The sequence below is a fragment of the Anabrus simplex genome, chromosome 1 (genome assembly GCF_040414725.1).
Source record: "Anabrus simplex isolate iqAnaSimp1 chromosome 1, ASM4041472v1, whole genome shotgun sequence".
In the NCBI taxonomy this organism is placed as follows: Eukaryota; Metazoa; Arthropoda; class Insecta; order Orthoptera; family Tettigoniidae; genus Anabrus; species Anabrus simplex.
The window spans coordinates 1,770,724,171-1,770,740,637 of NC_090265.1; the positions used below are offsets into that span (position 1 = coordinate 1,770,724,171).

Sequence of the window (16,467 nt, forward strand, 5' to 3'; positions counted from 1 at the left end):
CATGGATCATCTGCTGAAAGGTATAAAATGGCAGGGAGGGATTCAGTTAGGTGGAAATGTAGTAAGCAGTCTGACCTATGCCGACAACTTGGTCATAATGGCAGATTGTGCCGAAAGCCTGCAATCTTGGAACTTAAATAGGTGCAATGAGTATGGTATGAAAATTAGCCTCCTGAAGACTAAATTGATGTCAGTAGGTAGGAAATTCAACAGAATTTAATGTCAGATTGGTGATACAAAGCTAGAACAGGTCGATAATTTCAAGAATTTAGGTTGTGTGTTCTCCCAGGATGGTAATATAGTAAGTGAGATTGAATCAAGGTGTCGTAAAGCTAATGCAGTGAGCTCGCAGTTGCTATCAACAGTATTCTGTAAGAAGGAAGTGAGCTCCCAGACAAAACTATCTCTACATCGGTCTGTTTTCAGACCAACGTTGCTGTACGGGAGCGAAAGCTGGGTGGACTCAGGATATCTTATTCATAAGTTAGAAGTAACAGACATGAAAGTACAAGAATGATTGCTGGTACAAACAGGTGGGAACAATGGCAGGAGGGTACTCAGAATGAGGAGATAAAGGCTAATTAGGGAATGAACTCGATGGATGAAGCTGTACGCAAAAACCGGCTTCGGTGGTGGGGTCATGTGAGGCGAATGGAGGAGGATAGGTTACCTAGGAGAATAATGGACTCTGCTATGGAGGGTAAAAGAAGTAGAGGTAGACCAAGACGACGATGGTTAGACTCGGTTTCTAACGATTTAAAGATAAGAGGTATGGAACTAAATGAGTCCACAACACTAGTTGCAAATCGATGATTGTGGCGACATTTAGTAAATACACAGAGGCTTGCAGACTGAACGCTTAAAGGCATAACAGTCTATAATGATAATCAGGGCCCGGATTTTGTTGACCTAAAAATGCTAAAAAATGACCTTAAAATTACCGAATAATGTCCTTAAAACGAACAAAAAATGACCTAAACATCCCAGGTATTTATTGTTTGAAACTAAATTATATACATTTCTAGATATGAACAATATCGATAATTGATATTTTCTCTAATTTTTACATTGCAAGATGTCGGTTCTTTGTTTTGGAATCTTGGTTTTCCTTGGAAACAAAATGTACCGGTACGAAGATCTTCTGTCACCAGGTACTCTGTAAAGAGAAATGATCTGAAAAGGAAAACAACGTTCCTATAAATATAATCGTAATTGCCGTCGGTTGCAGATTTAACTGTAAAGCTATATATAATGCCATATTATGTAGGTTTTAACATTTACCTCAGACAGTCTTGCAGTAGATAACTGTGACCATCCATAGATTCTCGAAGGTAAAAGAACGTCGAACCTTCACGTAAACCTTCAAGTACGTCAAGATATAGGAACTGGTTGGTTGATGTCGTAAACCGTGGATTCTTATTTAAAAATAACCAATAAGAAAAATAAAATAATTAAAAATGACAAAATAATGATGCAAAAAGCGAAAAAATGACCTAAAAATCAAATACTTCAAAAAATGACGAAAAATGACTTAATAAATACGCATTTCTGTAATCTGGGGGCAATGAACAGGATTTTTATATAACTTAGCAACTTCTATGATGCACCAATTAAAAGATGACATGTCACTGAAATCCGGGCCCTGATGATAATGTATGTATGTAATTTTTTTTTTTTTAAATGCGGGTATTATTCACGTAAATACAGTAATTTACACTGGACCTTTTTTATTTGAGGTAAGTGCTGTAATAGGATTCAGATTAAATACTCTATAAATTAATAATATGCATATGTGTAACATGTACAGTATGTCCTTTTCCAAGTATTTTTACATAATAAGTTGTTTCCCATGATTTACACTTTCCCCCCCATTTACACCAGTATTCCTTGGGTCCTTTAAAAAGCGTAAAAGGGGGTTAATACTCTACAATGTTCCTGGAGCTACTAGCCTGTCAGAATAATCCAACTATTAATCAAATTCCAGGCAAATACAAGATTTCTTGGCATCCATTACATTTCTCTAGAGCATTCGATAATTTAATCTAAGTATTTATTTTTTCTCATTTATTTTATCGGCGACTTCTTTGATGATCTTCCTTACTGTTCCCTGACGAATGCCTATTTTTGCTCCTACAATTATCTGGTAGCCAGGGTAAGGTACACACCTAAAAATATTTTCATGCAGTCCTTGGAAAAAAGTGCAACAACCAAACTTCTCAAACATCCAGGAAGTGGTGTCCTATCCAGTCCACGTTCTCTTCATGAACTCTATTTTCCAGTAATCATCTCTTGCAGTATTGCTTGACACAATTTCAATGCTTTCCTCTTTCTAACATTCATGAAGGCAGCCATCTTCTTATAAACTGAACTGATTTGTAGCAGTTCCACACTACTACTGCTCTACCTTAAGAATTTTCAAGTACTTGCTAAGTACTAGAGCCCGGATTTCCATGCAAATGCATGTTTGTAAATAAGCTGGTTACACTTCTGAATCTTTGCAAATATTCATTTTATGACTAATCAAATCCAAATAACTGTACTTTTCCGTGCATGTTTGCATGTTTTGGCCTTTTTGGAAGGAAATTCATGCATAATGCATATTTTGAAAATTATAGATTTAATAATGAATAATTAAACATTTATATTTGATTATATGACTTTTCTTCTGACTTTGATGTATACATTATGTTAACTTGCATGATAGTTCCCTTTTTGAACACTGGTTTGCAGAATTTGGGACCGAACGTCCACATTATGAAGAGAGAAAGAAAATGCGTTCCTGGTATACTACTTGGCAACCGAAGTTAGAGGCATAGAAGTCCTAGGGCCGAATTCATAGACAGCACTTATACATAAGTGCCCCTTATAAGCCAGGTTTCATTTCATATTACCTACTTAAGTGTCCAACTTATTGCTATAAGTGGACCTCCCACACACACTTAAGTGACTCACTTATGTTGCAGCAAGATGAAGGATAATGATTTTGCTGAATATGTTGCATTTCATTCACAGAATGCTTTCCTTGCACACAGTAGAGATGGAAAATCCTGTCGAAATGTACTGTGGCCAATAATTTAAAGAAGGTTTTGTTTTACTAAAGTGAGACAGGTTCCAAGAAGGACATTCCAGGAATAATTAATGAACAAGGGGAGTGTGTATGTGAGGATCTTCAAAAGGCAGAAGTATTCAGTCAGCAGTATGTAAAGATTGTTGGTTACAAGGGTAATGTCGAGATAGAAGAAGAGACTAAGGCCAAAGAAGTAATAAAATTTACATATGATAACAATGACATTTACAATAAGATACAAAAGTTGAAAACTAGAAAAGCAGCTGGAATTGATCAGATTTCTGGGGATATACTAAAGACAATGGGTTGGGATATAGTACCATATCTGAAGTACTTATTTGATTATTGTTTGGCCGAAGGAGCTATACCAGATGAATGCAGAGTTGCTATAGTAGCCCCTGTGTATAAAGGAAAGGGTGATAGACATAAAGCTGAAAATTACAGGCCAGTAAGTTTGACATGCATTGTATGTAAGCTTTGGGAAGGCATTCTTTCTGATTATATTAGACATGTTTGTGAAATTAATAACTGGTTCGATAGAAGGCAATTCGGTTTTAGGAAAGGTTATTCCACTGAAGCTCAACTTGTAGGATTCCAGCAAGATATAGCAGATATCTTGGATTCTGGAGGTCAAATGGACTGTATCGCGATTGACATGTCTAAAGCATTTGATAGGGTGGATCATGGGAGACTACTGGCAAAAATGAGTGAAATTGGACTAGACAAAAGAGTGACTGAATGGGTTGCTATATTTCTAGAAAATAGATCTCAGAGAGTTAGAGTAGGTGAAGCTTTGTCTGACCCTGTAATAATTGAGAGGGGAGTTCCTCAAGGCAGTGTTATCGGACCTTTATGTTTTCTTATATATATAAATGATATGAGTAAAGGAGTGGAATCGGAGGTAAGGCTTTTTGCGGATGATGTTATTCTCTATAGAGTGATAAATAAGTTACAAGATTGTGAGCAACTGCAACGTGACCTCGAAAATATTGTGAGATGGACAGCAGGCAATGGTATGTTGATAAACGGGGCTAAAAGTCAGGTTGTGAGTTTCACAAATAGGAAAAGTCCTCTCAGTTTTAATTACTGCGTTGATGGGGTGAAAGTTCCTTTTGGGGATCATTGTAAGTATCTAGGTGTTAATATAAGGAAAGATCTTCACTGGGGTAATCACATAAATGGGATTGTAAATAAAGGGTACCGATCTCTGCACATGGTTATGAGGGTGTTTAGGGGTTGTAGTAAGGATGTAAAGGAGAGTGCATATAAGTCTCTGGTAAGACCCCAACTAGAGTATGGTTCCAGTCTATGGGACCCTCACCAGGATTACCTGATTCAAGAACTGGAAAAAATCCAAAGAAAAGCAGCTCGATTTGTTCTGGGTGATTTCCGACAAAAGAGTAGCGTTACAAAAATGTTGCAATGTTTGGGTTGGGAAGAATTGAGGGAAAGAAGAAGAGCTGCTCGACTAAGTGGTATGTTCCGAGCTGTCAGCGGAGAGATGGCGTAGAATGACATTAGTAGACGAATAGGTTTGAATGGCGTCTATAAAAGTAGGAAAGATCACAATATGAAGATAAAGTTGGAATTCAAGAGGACAAACTGGGGCAAATATTCATTTATAGGAAGGGGAGTTAGGGATTGGAATAACTTACCAAGGGAGATGTTCAATAAATTTCCAATTTCTTTGAAATCATTTCGGAAAAGGCTAGGAAAGCAACAGATAGGGAATCTGCCACCTGGGCGACTGCCCTAAATGCAGATCAGTATTGATTGATTGATTGATTGAGAGTTATGAATATTCTTGTTCCTTTGATTGAGAGAGTGAACATAACCTCTAGAGGACTCACTATCTCACCATTAATGAAGGTATTGTGTTGAGATTTTATGCCACCTCTTAATTTCAGGTTATTGTTGTTGTTGTTATTGTTATTATTATTATTATTATTATTATTATTATTATTATTATTATTATTATTATTATTATTATTATTATTATTATCGTCATCATCATCATTACCAGTATTTTGCTTAATTAATTGGAAACATGTTACAAGTTGATAAGTTAACAAGACTGTAGGCCTGTGGAATAGTAAAGAACTATACTGAGTTATAAGAAAAATGAACGTGTTGCACTACCACCATTTATTTTAAGGTTGATTTGTGCTAATTATATCGGGTTAGTCAACCGATTGTTTGCCGGATTATATCAGAAGTTTCTGAAATTATGGCATTGCACATCAAAACATACTATTTACATTTTAATGGGGAAGTATTTTGATTAGGCCTATTACAATGTAGCGGCTACGGATATATTAGTCAAATCATTAAAAGCGTTGTAAGGCTAGATATTCTACATTTGGATGAATATTTGTATAGGTTCGAGTACCTAGATAACTATAAACATATTATATTAAGAAGAAAATTAGAGTCTGGGCATTTTCGTAGTTTGCATTGTCCACAACAAGTTTTTCCCACGTCATTCATATTCTGATGAGAAACTGCATTGGTCTGCTTGCTCTATATTATGTGCATGTACTCTGACACAAGTTCTTGCAGGTGCCGTCTCAGCTCGCTGCTTTGTTATCCATTCTAATAACCAAATACAATACAGACGATCTTTTAACCTCAAAAATGTCGCGTGCGTTGTCTTTCAATAAACAAAACACAATAGATCATCCCACTACTCAGTAGCCAGAACTACACAATCCAGAAAGCATGGGCATAATATACAGCATTGCCACATCTCCAGTGAATACTTACTGTATCAATAAGTGTGCTTTGAAAGTGCTGTCTATGAAATGTAAACTCATATAAGTGAATACTTATTATAAGTGATCCCTTATTACTTAAGGGTTCCACTTATGTACAAGTGCTGACTGTGAATTCGGCCCATAATCCGGTTAGCCAAGCACTTTCTTACCTATTGCTTGAGTAAACCCTGTGTCGACTACCCTAATCCTTAGAAATAACGTGTCCAAGTAAAAACTAAACCTTCAATTTTGCATTGATAAATGACGGCTATTTTTTTCTTCTGTCTAAGTTAGACGTGTCTAAATGGATTGAGGGAAAGGAATTTCTAAGTTAATTTTTTAAAAGAGATAACTTCAGATATACTTTGTCCTAAATGTCATTTAAGTATAAACCTGTCACTTCTTGTGACTTACAAAGATCATTTTCTGTGCTCAGGAATGTTCTGTCACATAAACGAATGAACTTTAAATGAAGAAAATGTGGATAAATTTGTTATTGTACAGTGTTTCAATTTGAAATGAAAATATAACAAGGTGGAACTGAATTTTGATAGTGCATATTTCATAGTTTATTGTGCATGTTCCGTCATTAGATAGTGCATGAATGCATGCATATTTTGAGATTTGATAGTGCATGGAAATCCGGGCTCTACTAATTACCAAAAGCTATTTCTAAACTTTATTCATATAATAATTTTAAGCAATTGTTGCAGGATTTTAGGACTTTTGCTAGGCTCACCAGCTATTACATTACTTTCCAAGAATTATTGTAGAAGTAGCAATTACTAAAGTTTTGATTCATAAAATAACAAGTAATTGTTTGAAAATTAAAAAGAAAGAAAAAAAACTGCTTATTTTGATTCATCATCCTCATTTTCTAGCAAGCACCAGTCTTGCCCACAGCTTAAAAGGACTCAGAGAAACTGCACCGTTACTGTTTTGGATTCTGGGATAAAAGAAAGACTAACCTTAATGAGACTGGAACTTTATTTCATCTCACCGGGAACCGGGCGAGTTGGCCGTGCGGTTAGGAGAGCGCAGCTATGAGCTCGCATCCGGGAGATAGTGGGTTCGAACTCCACTGTCGGCAGCCCTGAAGATGGTTTTCCGTGGTTTCCCATTTTCACACCAGGCAAATGCTGGGGCTGTACCTTAATTAAGGCCACGGCCGTTTCCTTCCCATTCCTAGGCCTTTCCTCTCCCATCGTCGCCATAAGACCTATCTGTGTCGGTGCGACGTAAAGCAAGATGTTGTATTTTTATCTCAATATTATTCACATTGCACAGGTAGATCATAAAGAGTTTTGTAGAGTATGAAACGTGTTGAGTTTTTGTATGGCTTTATTGTTTATCAATTTCAAACAAACAAACAAACAAACAAACAAACAAACAAACAAACAAACAAACAAACAGACCTACCGTTTTTGTCTGACATCTGCAAGCCAAGTATCAAAGTCTTCTTCATCTTTTGGTTTCCACATAGGTTTCAGTACTTTGGGTTTAGGTTCCTATAAAAACATATATATACATATTAAAAACTGAGAAATATCCACAACATAGTGAAAATGAAAAGGTTAGCTAAGATTTCACGGATTATGTCTAAACATGACAAACATATCAAAGCAAATTTACCCCTTTCCACCAAAAGACAAAGCAAAAAAAGTGTACAATATATACAACACATGATTTAACTGATCTTGTAATGTGAAAGTTGGGCACATTGCATTTTCAAATAAATTCTGATACTTAAGACAGCCCTCCCTTAAGCTCAGGAACTGTGTATAGTGATAGAGAATGCTAATGAAAGCAATTATGCTTCAAAATGGGGAACAGACATATTTGTAACTGGCACTACAGGAAACATAGTTCAGTATACAATATAGATGAAAGGACAGGATTGGTAATGGATACCTATTTTAGATTATTCACCTTTTTGTTTGTTTGTTTGCAGCAACATACCTTATGATAAAGACTTCTACGATAACTCCTTATTTTGATCAATAAATTATAAAACAAACTGAAAAAGTGACAAGTGAAATTTGAATTTGTGACTTTTAACATTTGCAAAAAATCAAAATCTGTATGTCTGGGACATGTGTTTGTTAGAGAAAGCTAAAATGTGAATCAAAGTTGGTTACTTTAAAATGAATGAAAATGAGAACCAATGAACTTAATGTATGATTACAAAAATCCTTTAAAATTCTGAAAATAAAAAATTAACATTTTTATAACTCACATAATTGGGCATCAACTAATGTATAAGAATTTGAAAGTATTATAGGATGAGATATACATCACCCACTAACTTGAGTGACGTATGCCTGTTGATATTTCCATATTATTTCACATTTCTTTGAAGAAATAAAAGAATGGCTGAGGGAGACAGGTACACAGATTGTGGATGTGAGTGAGAATTAAACAAGATAAGGAAAGAGCAGGAGCCTCCGTGGCTCAGACGGCAGTGCGTCGGCCTCTCACTGCTGGATAGCGTGGTTCAAATCCCGGTCACTCCATGTGAGATTCGTGCTGGACAAAGCGGAGGCGGGACAGGTTTTTCTCCAGGTACTTCGGTTTTCCCTGTCATCTTTCATTCCAGCAACACTCTCCATTCTCATTTCATAGCATCTATCAGTCATTACTAAATCACTTTGGGAGTGGCGAGCCCAACGTACTAATAGCCTATATATGATTCATTCATTACATCCCTGACCCAGTCAATGACTGGAAAACAGGTTGTAGGTTTTCATTTATTCATTCATTCAAGGAAAGAGCAAGTCTGAAGAAGAAAATTAGTCTTGTAACAGAGGACATGAATGACCGTAGATCTCCCTCAATCGATGTACAGAATATGGTAGGTAGGCAAGAGGGAGGAAAAGGAAGGGGAGGGGAGAAGATGTGGAAGACACATGGGCTAATGTCTTAAGAGGAGGGAAAACAAGGCCTAAGGATTTTCCTCAGGAAGTGAGTCCAGGAGAGATATCAGTGAGGAATCGGTATGAGTCACTGCAGCTAAAACAGCAAAGAAAACTGCAGATCAGAGAAGTGTTACACAGGACATGCAAGGCAAGAGGAAAGGAAAACATAGAGCAGAGGATATGAAGTGGAAAGTGAAACACAGTAGTGAGAAAGGGAGGATGAAGTAGGTTCTGCAGGCTTCAAAGAAGTTAAGGGAGACCAGGAGAGGACGGAATCCAACAAGGTGGGTGGGGTTGAGGCTTTGATCATGGGCAATTCAATTGTTAGGCATGTGAGAAAAAGTGTGAGGAGAAAAGCAAACAAGACTAGTGTTTTATCCAGGAAATATTTTACAGTAGATGTTGAGGAAAACAGAAAGGAGGAGGGTAAGGAGAAGGTGTTAATTTTCCAAGGTGGTGCCTACAATGTACAGTAGCAGGAATAGGTACTAATATAGGACCCTCACCAGGATTACTTGATTCAAGAACCAGAAAAATTCCAAAGAAAAGCAGTTGGATTTGTTCTGGGTGATTTCCAACAAAAGAGTAGCATTATAAAAATTTTGCAACGTTTGGGCTGGGAAGACTTGAGAGAAAGGAGACGAGCTGCTCGCCTATGTGGTATGTTCCGAGCTGTTAGTGGAGAGATGGCGTGGAATGACATTAGTAGGCGAATAAGTTTGAGTGGTGTCTTTAAAAGTAGGAAAGTCACAATATCAAGATAAAGTTGGAATTCAAGAGGATAAATTGGGGTGAATATTCATTTGTAGGAAAGGGAGTTAGGGATTGGAATAACGTACCAAGGGAGATGTTCAATAAATTTCCAATTTCTTCGAAATCATTTAAGAAAAGGCTGGAAAAACAACAGACAGGGAATCTGCAACCTGGGCGACTGCCCTAAATGCAGATCAGTGGTGATTGATATAGTTGGGGATGTGTGGGATCTGGTTACAAAAGCAGGGGGAAGCTTAAGGAAGCAGAGATTGTTATCGGTGGGATACTGTGTAGAAGCGATACTGACTGGAGGGTAATCGGGGATTAAAATCAGACTACGGAATGGGTATGTGGGAAATAAGAATTGAGATTTGTAGATCCTAATTGGTGGGTAGAAGCTAAGGATCTATGCTCAGATGGCCTTTACTTGAACCACAATGCTGCACGAAAGTTAGGCGGCTTGTTTAAAAGAGTTATAGAAAAACGGGCTGGACTAGGGAGCGGTGGTAACAGTATCGGAAGCAGGAAGTCAAGTAAGGATGACATAAAATTGTTAGTGCTAAAGTAGAATTGTAAAGAAAGCAATAGAATTAAGCAATTTGATAGATACATACTTATCAGATATTGTAATAAGAGTTGAAGCAAGGATGAAAAATGATAATATGGATGCGGAAATTTTTTCACAGGATTGGAGTGTTTATCGTAGAGACAGGTTAGAAATGATAGGGGGGGGGGGGGGAGTATTTACACTGGTGAAAGAAGAATTTGTAAGCTACAAAAAAATTATGGATGAGAAACATGATATTCTAGAATTAAGACTTATCTCTAAATATAAAAAGCTAATTGGTGATTTTGGGGTGTACAGAGTTGGCAAGGTTGGAGCTGACGCTAATGTGGAATTAGTTGATAAGATAATCAACTACGTGCGGAACGACACAGAAAGGAACAAATGACAGAAGCATGACCAACAAATAGTAAATAAGTTAATCTGGGAAGGACAGCTACATCAGAAAGTGATGGAACCAACTAGACGGAAAAATATTCTAGACATGGTGCTGATAAAACCAGATGAGCTCTACAGGGAAACTGAAGTGATAGATGATATAAGTGATCACAAAGCTGCTTTTGTTGTATTTTTAAAAAATATGATGTTATAAAAGTAGGACTACAGTATTAGGGAATACCATATGGTTCATAAGAGAGGCATGGGGGAATTTTTAAGAAACAATTTATGATTAGCAGAAAATGGTAAACAAAAGTGTAAACAGCTTTCAAGATGGGTTTAAAGCAATTGTTAAGGAGTGTGAAAACAGGTATGTACCTTAAAAGGTGGTAAGGAACGGTAAGGAACCACTATATTTTAACCGATCGGATATGGGTAAACATTACCGCGGTACCGTAATTCTTTTTTTTGTTTGTGCTTAATGGAGATTATTTCTGTGTCCTTATTCATTTCAGATTATCATTTGAATTATTTCAATGACATTTCTGTGATGATGCATGCAGTGCATCAGCAGCACTAACGATGAGCCTTCTGTCTGCAGTGCTGTTTGACGCAGCAAATGCGTTATGACAGGAAATGAAGTGGAATCAGGAAAAAAATTGTTTTGTTCGGCCGAAGACATTCAATAACTTTCCTACGACAGATAAATATGTTTCTGAACATTTCTCGCAAAAAAATGCTGCATGGTAAAATCCGTGTTATTGCTGTGTGAACAATCGCTGTACAACGTACCTAGTCAGTACAGTAGGCTCTAATAGTGCGCTGCAACAAACACAAGTAGATAGGGCATTGTTTAGAGCAACTACTTCTGCCTTTTGCAAAATTCCATGAAACATTGCTCAAGACACAAACCTGGCTGTCCTGGACACTCTCTAGAGCAGAGCACATAGTGCTGTGCTGCAGCCCACTTCTAACACTGTCTGCACAGTTTCCGCTATCTACGCCCACTATCCCTAGCCACACACTTGCTGGCAAAACATGAAAATATGTTTCTGTATGTGTTGTGATAGATTTTGGGAGTTTACAAGACGGTGTTCCTTCCGGTGAGAAGATCCTCCGACCTCACTATTCTCTGTTGACATCGCAGAAAATTATGCCGAATTGTAACGACTACAGAGACAGTAACCATCAATTAACCTGATGCCTAGTTGGAGCATATGCTTAACAACAGCTTAACGATGCACAGATAAGAGATCTGCTTGTTTATATAGGTACTAATGGAAATACGAGCTTTAATATTTGGCGCGGAGTGTGACGCACGTCTCATCGGCACTAAGTGAAAGTGGAGTCATGCCACACAAGTGTCATCATCGGCTGCAAATGTTTTAAGGATGACAGTGCAGGTTAGAATGAAATAAGAGTTAGGAATGGTTGTGGAAGTTAGGAGAGACTGAAGGAACTTACTAGGAAATTGAATTTAGTAAAAAAAAAAAATCAGCTACGGATAGGATAGGAAAGGACTAGGAGTTGGAAGGAAGCAGCCATGGCCTTAATTAATTAAGGTACAGCCCGAACATTTGCCTGGTATGAAAATGAGAAACCATGAAAAACTATCTTCAGGGCTGGAAGAAGAAGACGAAGAGGAAGAAGAAGAATCGTTGTCGTCGTCGTCTCGTCATCATCATGTTGACGTTAAATCTATAGGTGGGCCTGCGTAAGGTTGCACATGACAGCTGCGCACAATATTGGTCACAATGCAATGGCGCGCGATGTAATGTTGCCGCCGTAACAACAGCTGATTGCACGACACATGGGTTTTTAAAAACATGGGAGAAATGTTTTTAATGTCATCGCGATGATACACAATACAAATGAAATTGGCCGACAAAAATTGAACTTTCAATTCACCGAGTATTCATCACACAAAATTATACGAGATAAATATACTACGAAGTTCTTATTATCGCGATGTTAGAAATACGGAAGAAATCGGCCGACAAGGTTCTCACTTTAAATGTTAGAATAATAAAATGTTTCAAGTGAAATAAAGTAAAATCTATAAAATTTACGAAAGTTCAGAAACCTTATTTTCATACCTGATTCACAAAGGTAGAGGCTCGATACCCTCCAGATCACTGCCATCACTACCGTCGCCTTCGTTGTCATTATCATCGTCTAGGCAGATCATCAACTCGTGAGAGTCACTGATGATGCCATGTATTACCATTGCCGAGTTAATGAATGCTGCGACATGGCTAAATTTCTTCCTGCACAAAGCCGCATCCATTCGAGCAATACTCTCCCGGAACAGTCCTTCCACTTCAGTAACTGTGAAGGACTTGTTATAAGTGCGTACGTAATGTTTTACTTCACCCCATACCGTACCGACTCAATGAGGTTGAAGTGACAGTGGTACGGGGGCAGCCTAATAACCTCGTGCCCTTGTTCCTTCGCTACCCCATCGACTTTTTTTTTTTTTTTTTTTGCTTTACATCGCACCGACACAGATAGGTTTTATGGCGACGATGGGACAGGAAAGGCCTAGGAATGGGAAGGAAGCGACCGTTGCCTTAAGGTACACACCCAGCATTTGTCTGGTGTGAAAATGGGAAACCACGGAAAACCATCTTCAGAGCTGCCGACAGTGAATTTCGAACCCACTATCTCCCGGATGCGAGCTCACAGCTGCATGCCCCTAACCACACGGCCAACTCGCCCGGTGTCGACTAATTTAATCATACACATATGCGCTGGGATATTTTTTTACTGCAGCCATTCCACTTACAGTTCTTTACGGGCGCTCGAAGAAGGGGTCTTGTCCATTATTACGGAGTAGTAAGTTGCATTGTCCATAACGGTGACAGAAGGGACTTTGAACTGTAATAATCGTCTTCGTATTGCATCAGCCTGGAAAGAATTAATTCCTGTTACAGGAGATAGCTTAATTCGTTTCTTTCCTGGAGTGCTGTGAAACAAGTCCCTACTATCAGCCCCGTTTTTGCTACTGCTATGTACCCCAGTCACTTTTTCCTTCTGTTCTTGGAGGCGAACACCAGCCTGAATGACAGTACGCTTTGAAAGCCCTAATGTTTGATATATGCGTTCCACAACATAATCTGCAGGAACAGAGAGACGGCTATGCAAGCTTACGAATTTCCACTCCCTCTCGTAAAACTCACAAGTTCTCCACACTAATTCTAATGCCTGACTATTAAGGGACACTCCGCGGCGCAAAGGATTATCACTTCGCGCTTCATGACTATGTTGTCATTTCAGAGACATCGCACTACATTTGTTAAAATAAAATTTCACGATTATCTCACAATGAAAACAAAACTTTCATAAACGCGCAAATAACACCTGACCACGTGCTAGCAGCGACAGACAAAACGGCAACACTTCAATACAGTTGTCAAGCTACTTATAGATGGCACTACTATACTACCTATATTGCCAACAACAATCAACTGAAAATAGTTCGTATTTATTTTGTAGCTCGCTTAAAAGTTTTAATATTTTTAAATGCTCATATTTGTGTAAGCAAATAAAAGATTATAAACGCTATACGGAATTAAATACGAATTAACATGAATAAAATGCGTAACTGTTTCTGACATAAAAAGTAGTGGATTGGTGATTCTGACTGATGGGTGACGTTCTTCATTTCATTTCTGTAGTGGTGCCAACATGACTTACAACTGTCAAGTGCAACCTTGTGCCGGCCCACCTATAAATAGTTATTGGTTCAGTCTTGATGGCAGCAGAAAGCGAAAGATTCACAAAGGGAGGCTGAAATATTTTCTTACACCAGTTTATCTGCTATAAGCTGAATGTAAACAAGCAAGAAGCAGGCAATTATTTTTTACACATGAACACACATATCTTAAACAACACTGTATTTGAAATTCAGTAGCAAACTAACCTCTACAACATTCTCATCAGTAGTATTCGCAGCAACAATTTTCTGCCGGGTCTTCTCAATCCTTGCTTGCAGGGTATTAATCATCTTTTGAAGCTCACTCACACTGGATAGACTGAATGATTCCAGTGCTTGCTGCAATGAATTTACAGTCACAATTAAGAGTAATCCATACTGAGGTTTCTATCTACAAGATAACATACAAAGAATTCACCCAATTACCATATTTCCATTCATAACCTGTGAAAGAACAATACATTCGTATAACACTGCCTACGTGTGGCATTTCTGGAATTTAATACCAGTATACAAAGAAACTGTCTTGACATTATCTTGTTTTTAGAGAAGAGAATAAAATCGAAGTGGAGTATATAATCTATATTAGAAAAACAACCAAATTTTCACTGATATGCTACTATCAAATTACTACGAGACCTACTTCCTGTTTTATTTTTTGATGGAAATCAGTGTTATTTTTAAAGCATTTTGCATTACTTATTTAGGATTTAATATTATTTTCAAATGAATTTATGTGTATTTTGAAGGTGGTTAGTCTAATTTTTATTTTTCAGTGATATCATGACATCTTTAAGAGATTTGGTATTTTTAAAGGTAATTTTGCAAGTAATCCGTTACATAAGGACAATATTAAATTTTAATTACAGAAAGAATGTTATCACGTGAAATATCACTCAAATAGGCCATCAAAGTAAACCATTACATTTGTGGTTTTCACGGTCGAGGTTATAATATATATCTATATTTTTCGGCCTTTTACACCGTGTTCTAAGAACATATGGTAGTCCCCAACATTTCACCGAAAACTGCATTCGGTATTTTCAAGGGTTCGTTGTTCGATGTCACAAAGATGGTTTTCAAAATACAAAAGAGCCTCAAACCAAGCATTCCATCTCACCATTACTGGAATTGCAAACAATTTAGATGGATAATTTTCTATGAGAAATCAAACCTGCAGATGTTTTTTTTTTTTTTTTATCGTATTGAAAAATTTTGGCTTTAATCTTAGCCAAAGCCAGAGATGCCAACCTGTATGATAATTAGAGAGGCATAACATAATTTTGAGACCAGTACGATGTACAATATCAGGTTGTATGATACTAAAAAAATAAAAGATGGTAATTTCAATTTTCCAGCTAACTCAATCCTGGTTGCCAGCGTATTCCCCTGTGTGCTAATTTGGGCTCATCAGTTGATAAATAGCACACCTACCATGGAGGCCACTGCGTAGGCTACTTGGAGGCACTGGTAGTGCCAATGCAGTATGAGAGACTTTGTCTCATTTTCAAAAATTGATGCCTGCCTGGCCATCAGAATCTCTCATAGAATTCATCAAAGGCGATTAAAATCCCCGACCCGCCCGAGAATCGAACCCGGGACCCTCTGAACTGAAGGTCTCAACACTGACCATTCAGCCAACAAGTCAGACAAATAAAATACATTATAAAAGGAAAATATTACAATTTTTTTTCATTTCTCACAAAGCAAGTAGGCCGCAAAATATATAAAGCTCTATGTAAAGTAATATCTACCCAAAATATCCCTGGTATTTACTCACAATACAGATTATCCATACCTGGAACTCTTCTTCCTCTCCTTCCTCCATTAAATCTTGAGCTGCAAGCAGTTGATTCAACTGCTCCTCATCTTCAGCAAGCTGAAAAATATTAAAATTCTGATCCAAGGAAAATGAAATGCACATCTTGCAACAACAACTACACATAACACATTAGGTACAAGAACTCTCAATTTTTTTAATTTATAAAAAACAATGAGCAGCACCATTCCACAACATTACTTGTAAACACAAATGAATAGAGTAAAATTCAGAAATGGTTAATGTTTCTGCACTCCTGTGAAAGCAATGTATAAGTATTGTTCCAGTTGTGTCCAGACTCCAGTGGGAAGAACAGATTGGTTTAGAAACCAAAATGGGCCAAGACAGGAAGTGTACCAGATGTTTGCGCAAGTCTTTTCTGGTTTCACCGGGCGAGTTGGCCGTGCGCGTAGAAGCGCACGGCTGTGAGCTTGCATCCAGGAGATAGTAGGTTCGAATCCCACTATCGGCAGCTCTAAAGATGGTTTTCCGTGGTTTCCCA

The 16,467-nt window shown here is 37.7% G+C and overlaps 1 protein-coding gene across 1 annotated transcript in view; it reads right to left on the reverse strand.

The window, feature by feature from the left end:
- Nucleotides 1-16,467, reverse strand: part of Arp5 (Actin-related protein 5) — a 95,702-nt gene that overhangs the window by 50,504 nt on the left and 28,731 nt on the right. The window contains exons 7-9 of the mRNA XM_067138608.2: nt 15,945-16,025; nt 14,354-14,485; nt 7,240-7,328 (exon numbers count right to left, since the gene is read on the reverse strand). Coding sequence (XP_066994709.2) covers nt 7,240-7,328; nt 14,354-14,485; nt 15,945-16,025 — 302 coding nt within the window. The remainder of the gene's footprint in view (nt 1-7,239; nt 7,329-14,353; nt 14,486-15,944; nt 16,026-16,467) is intronic.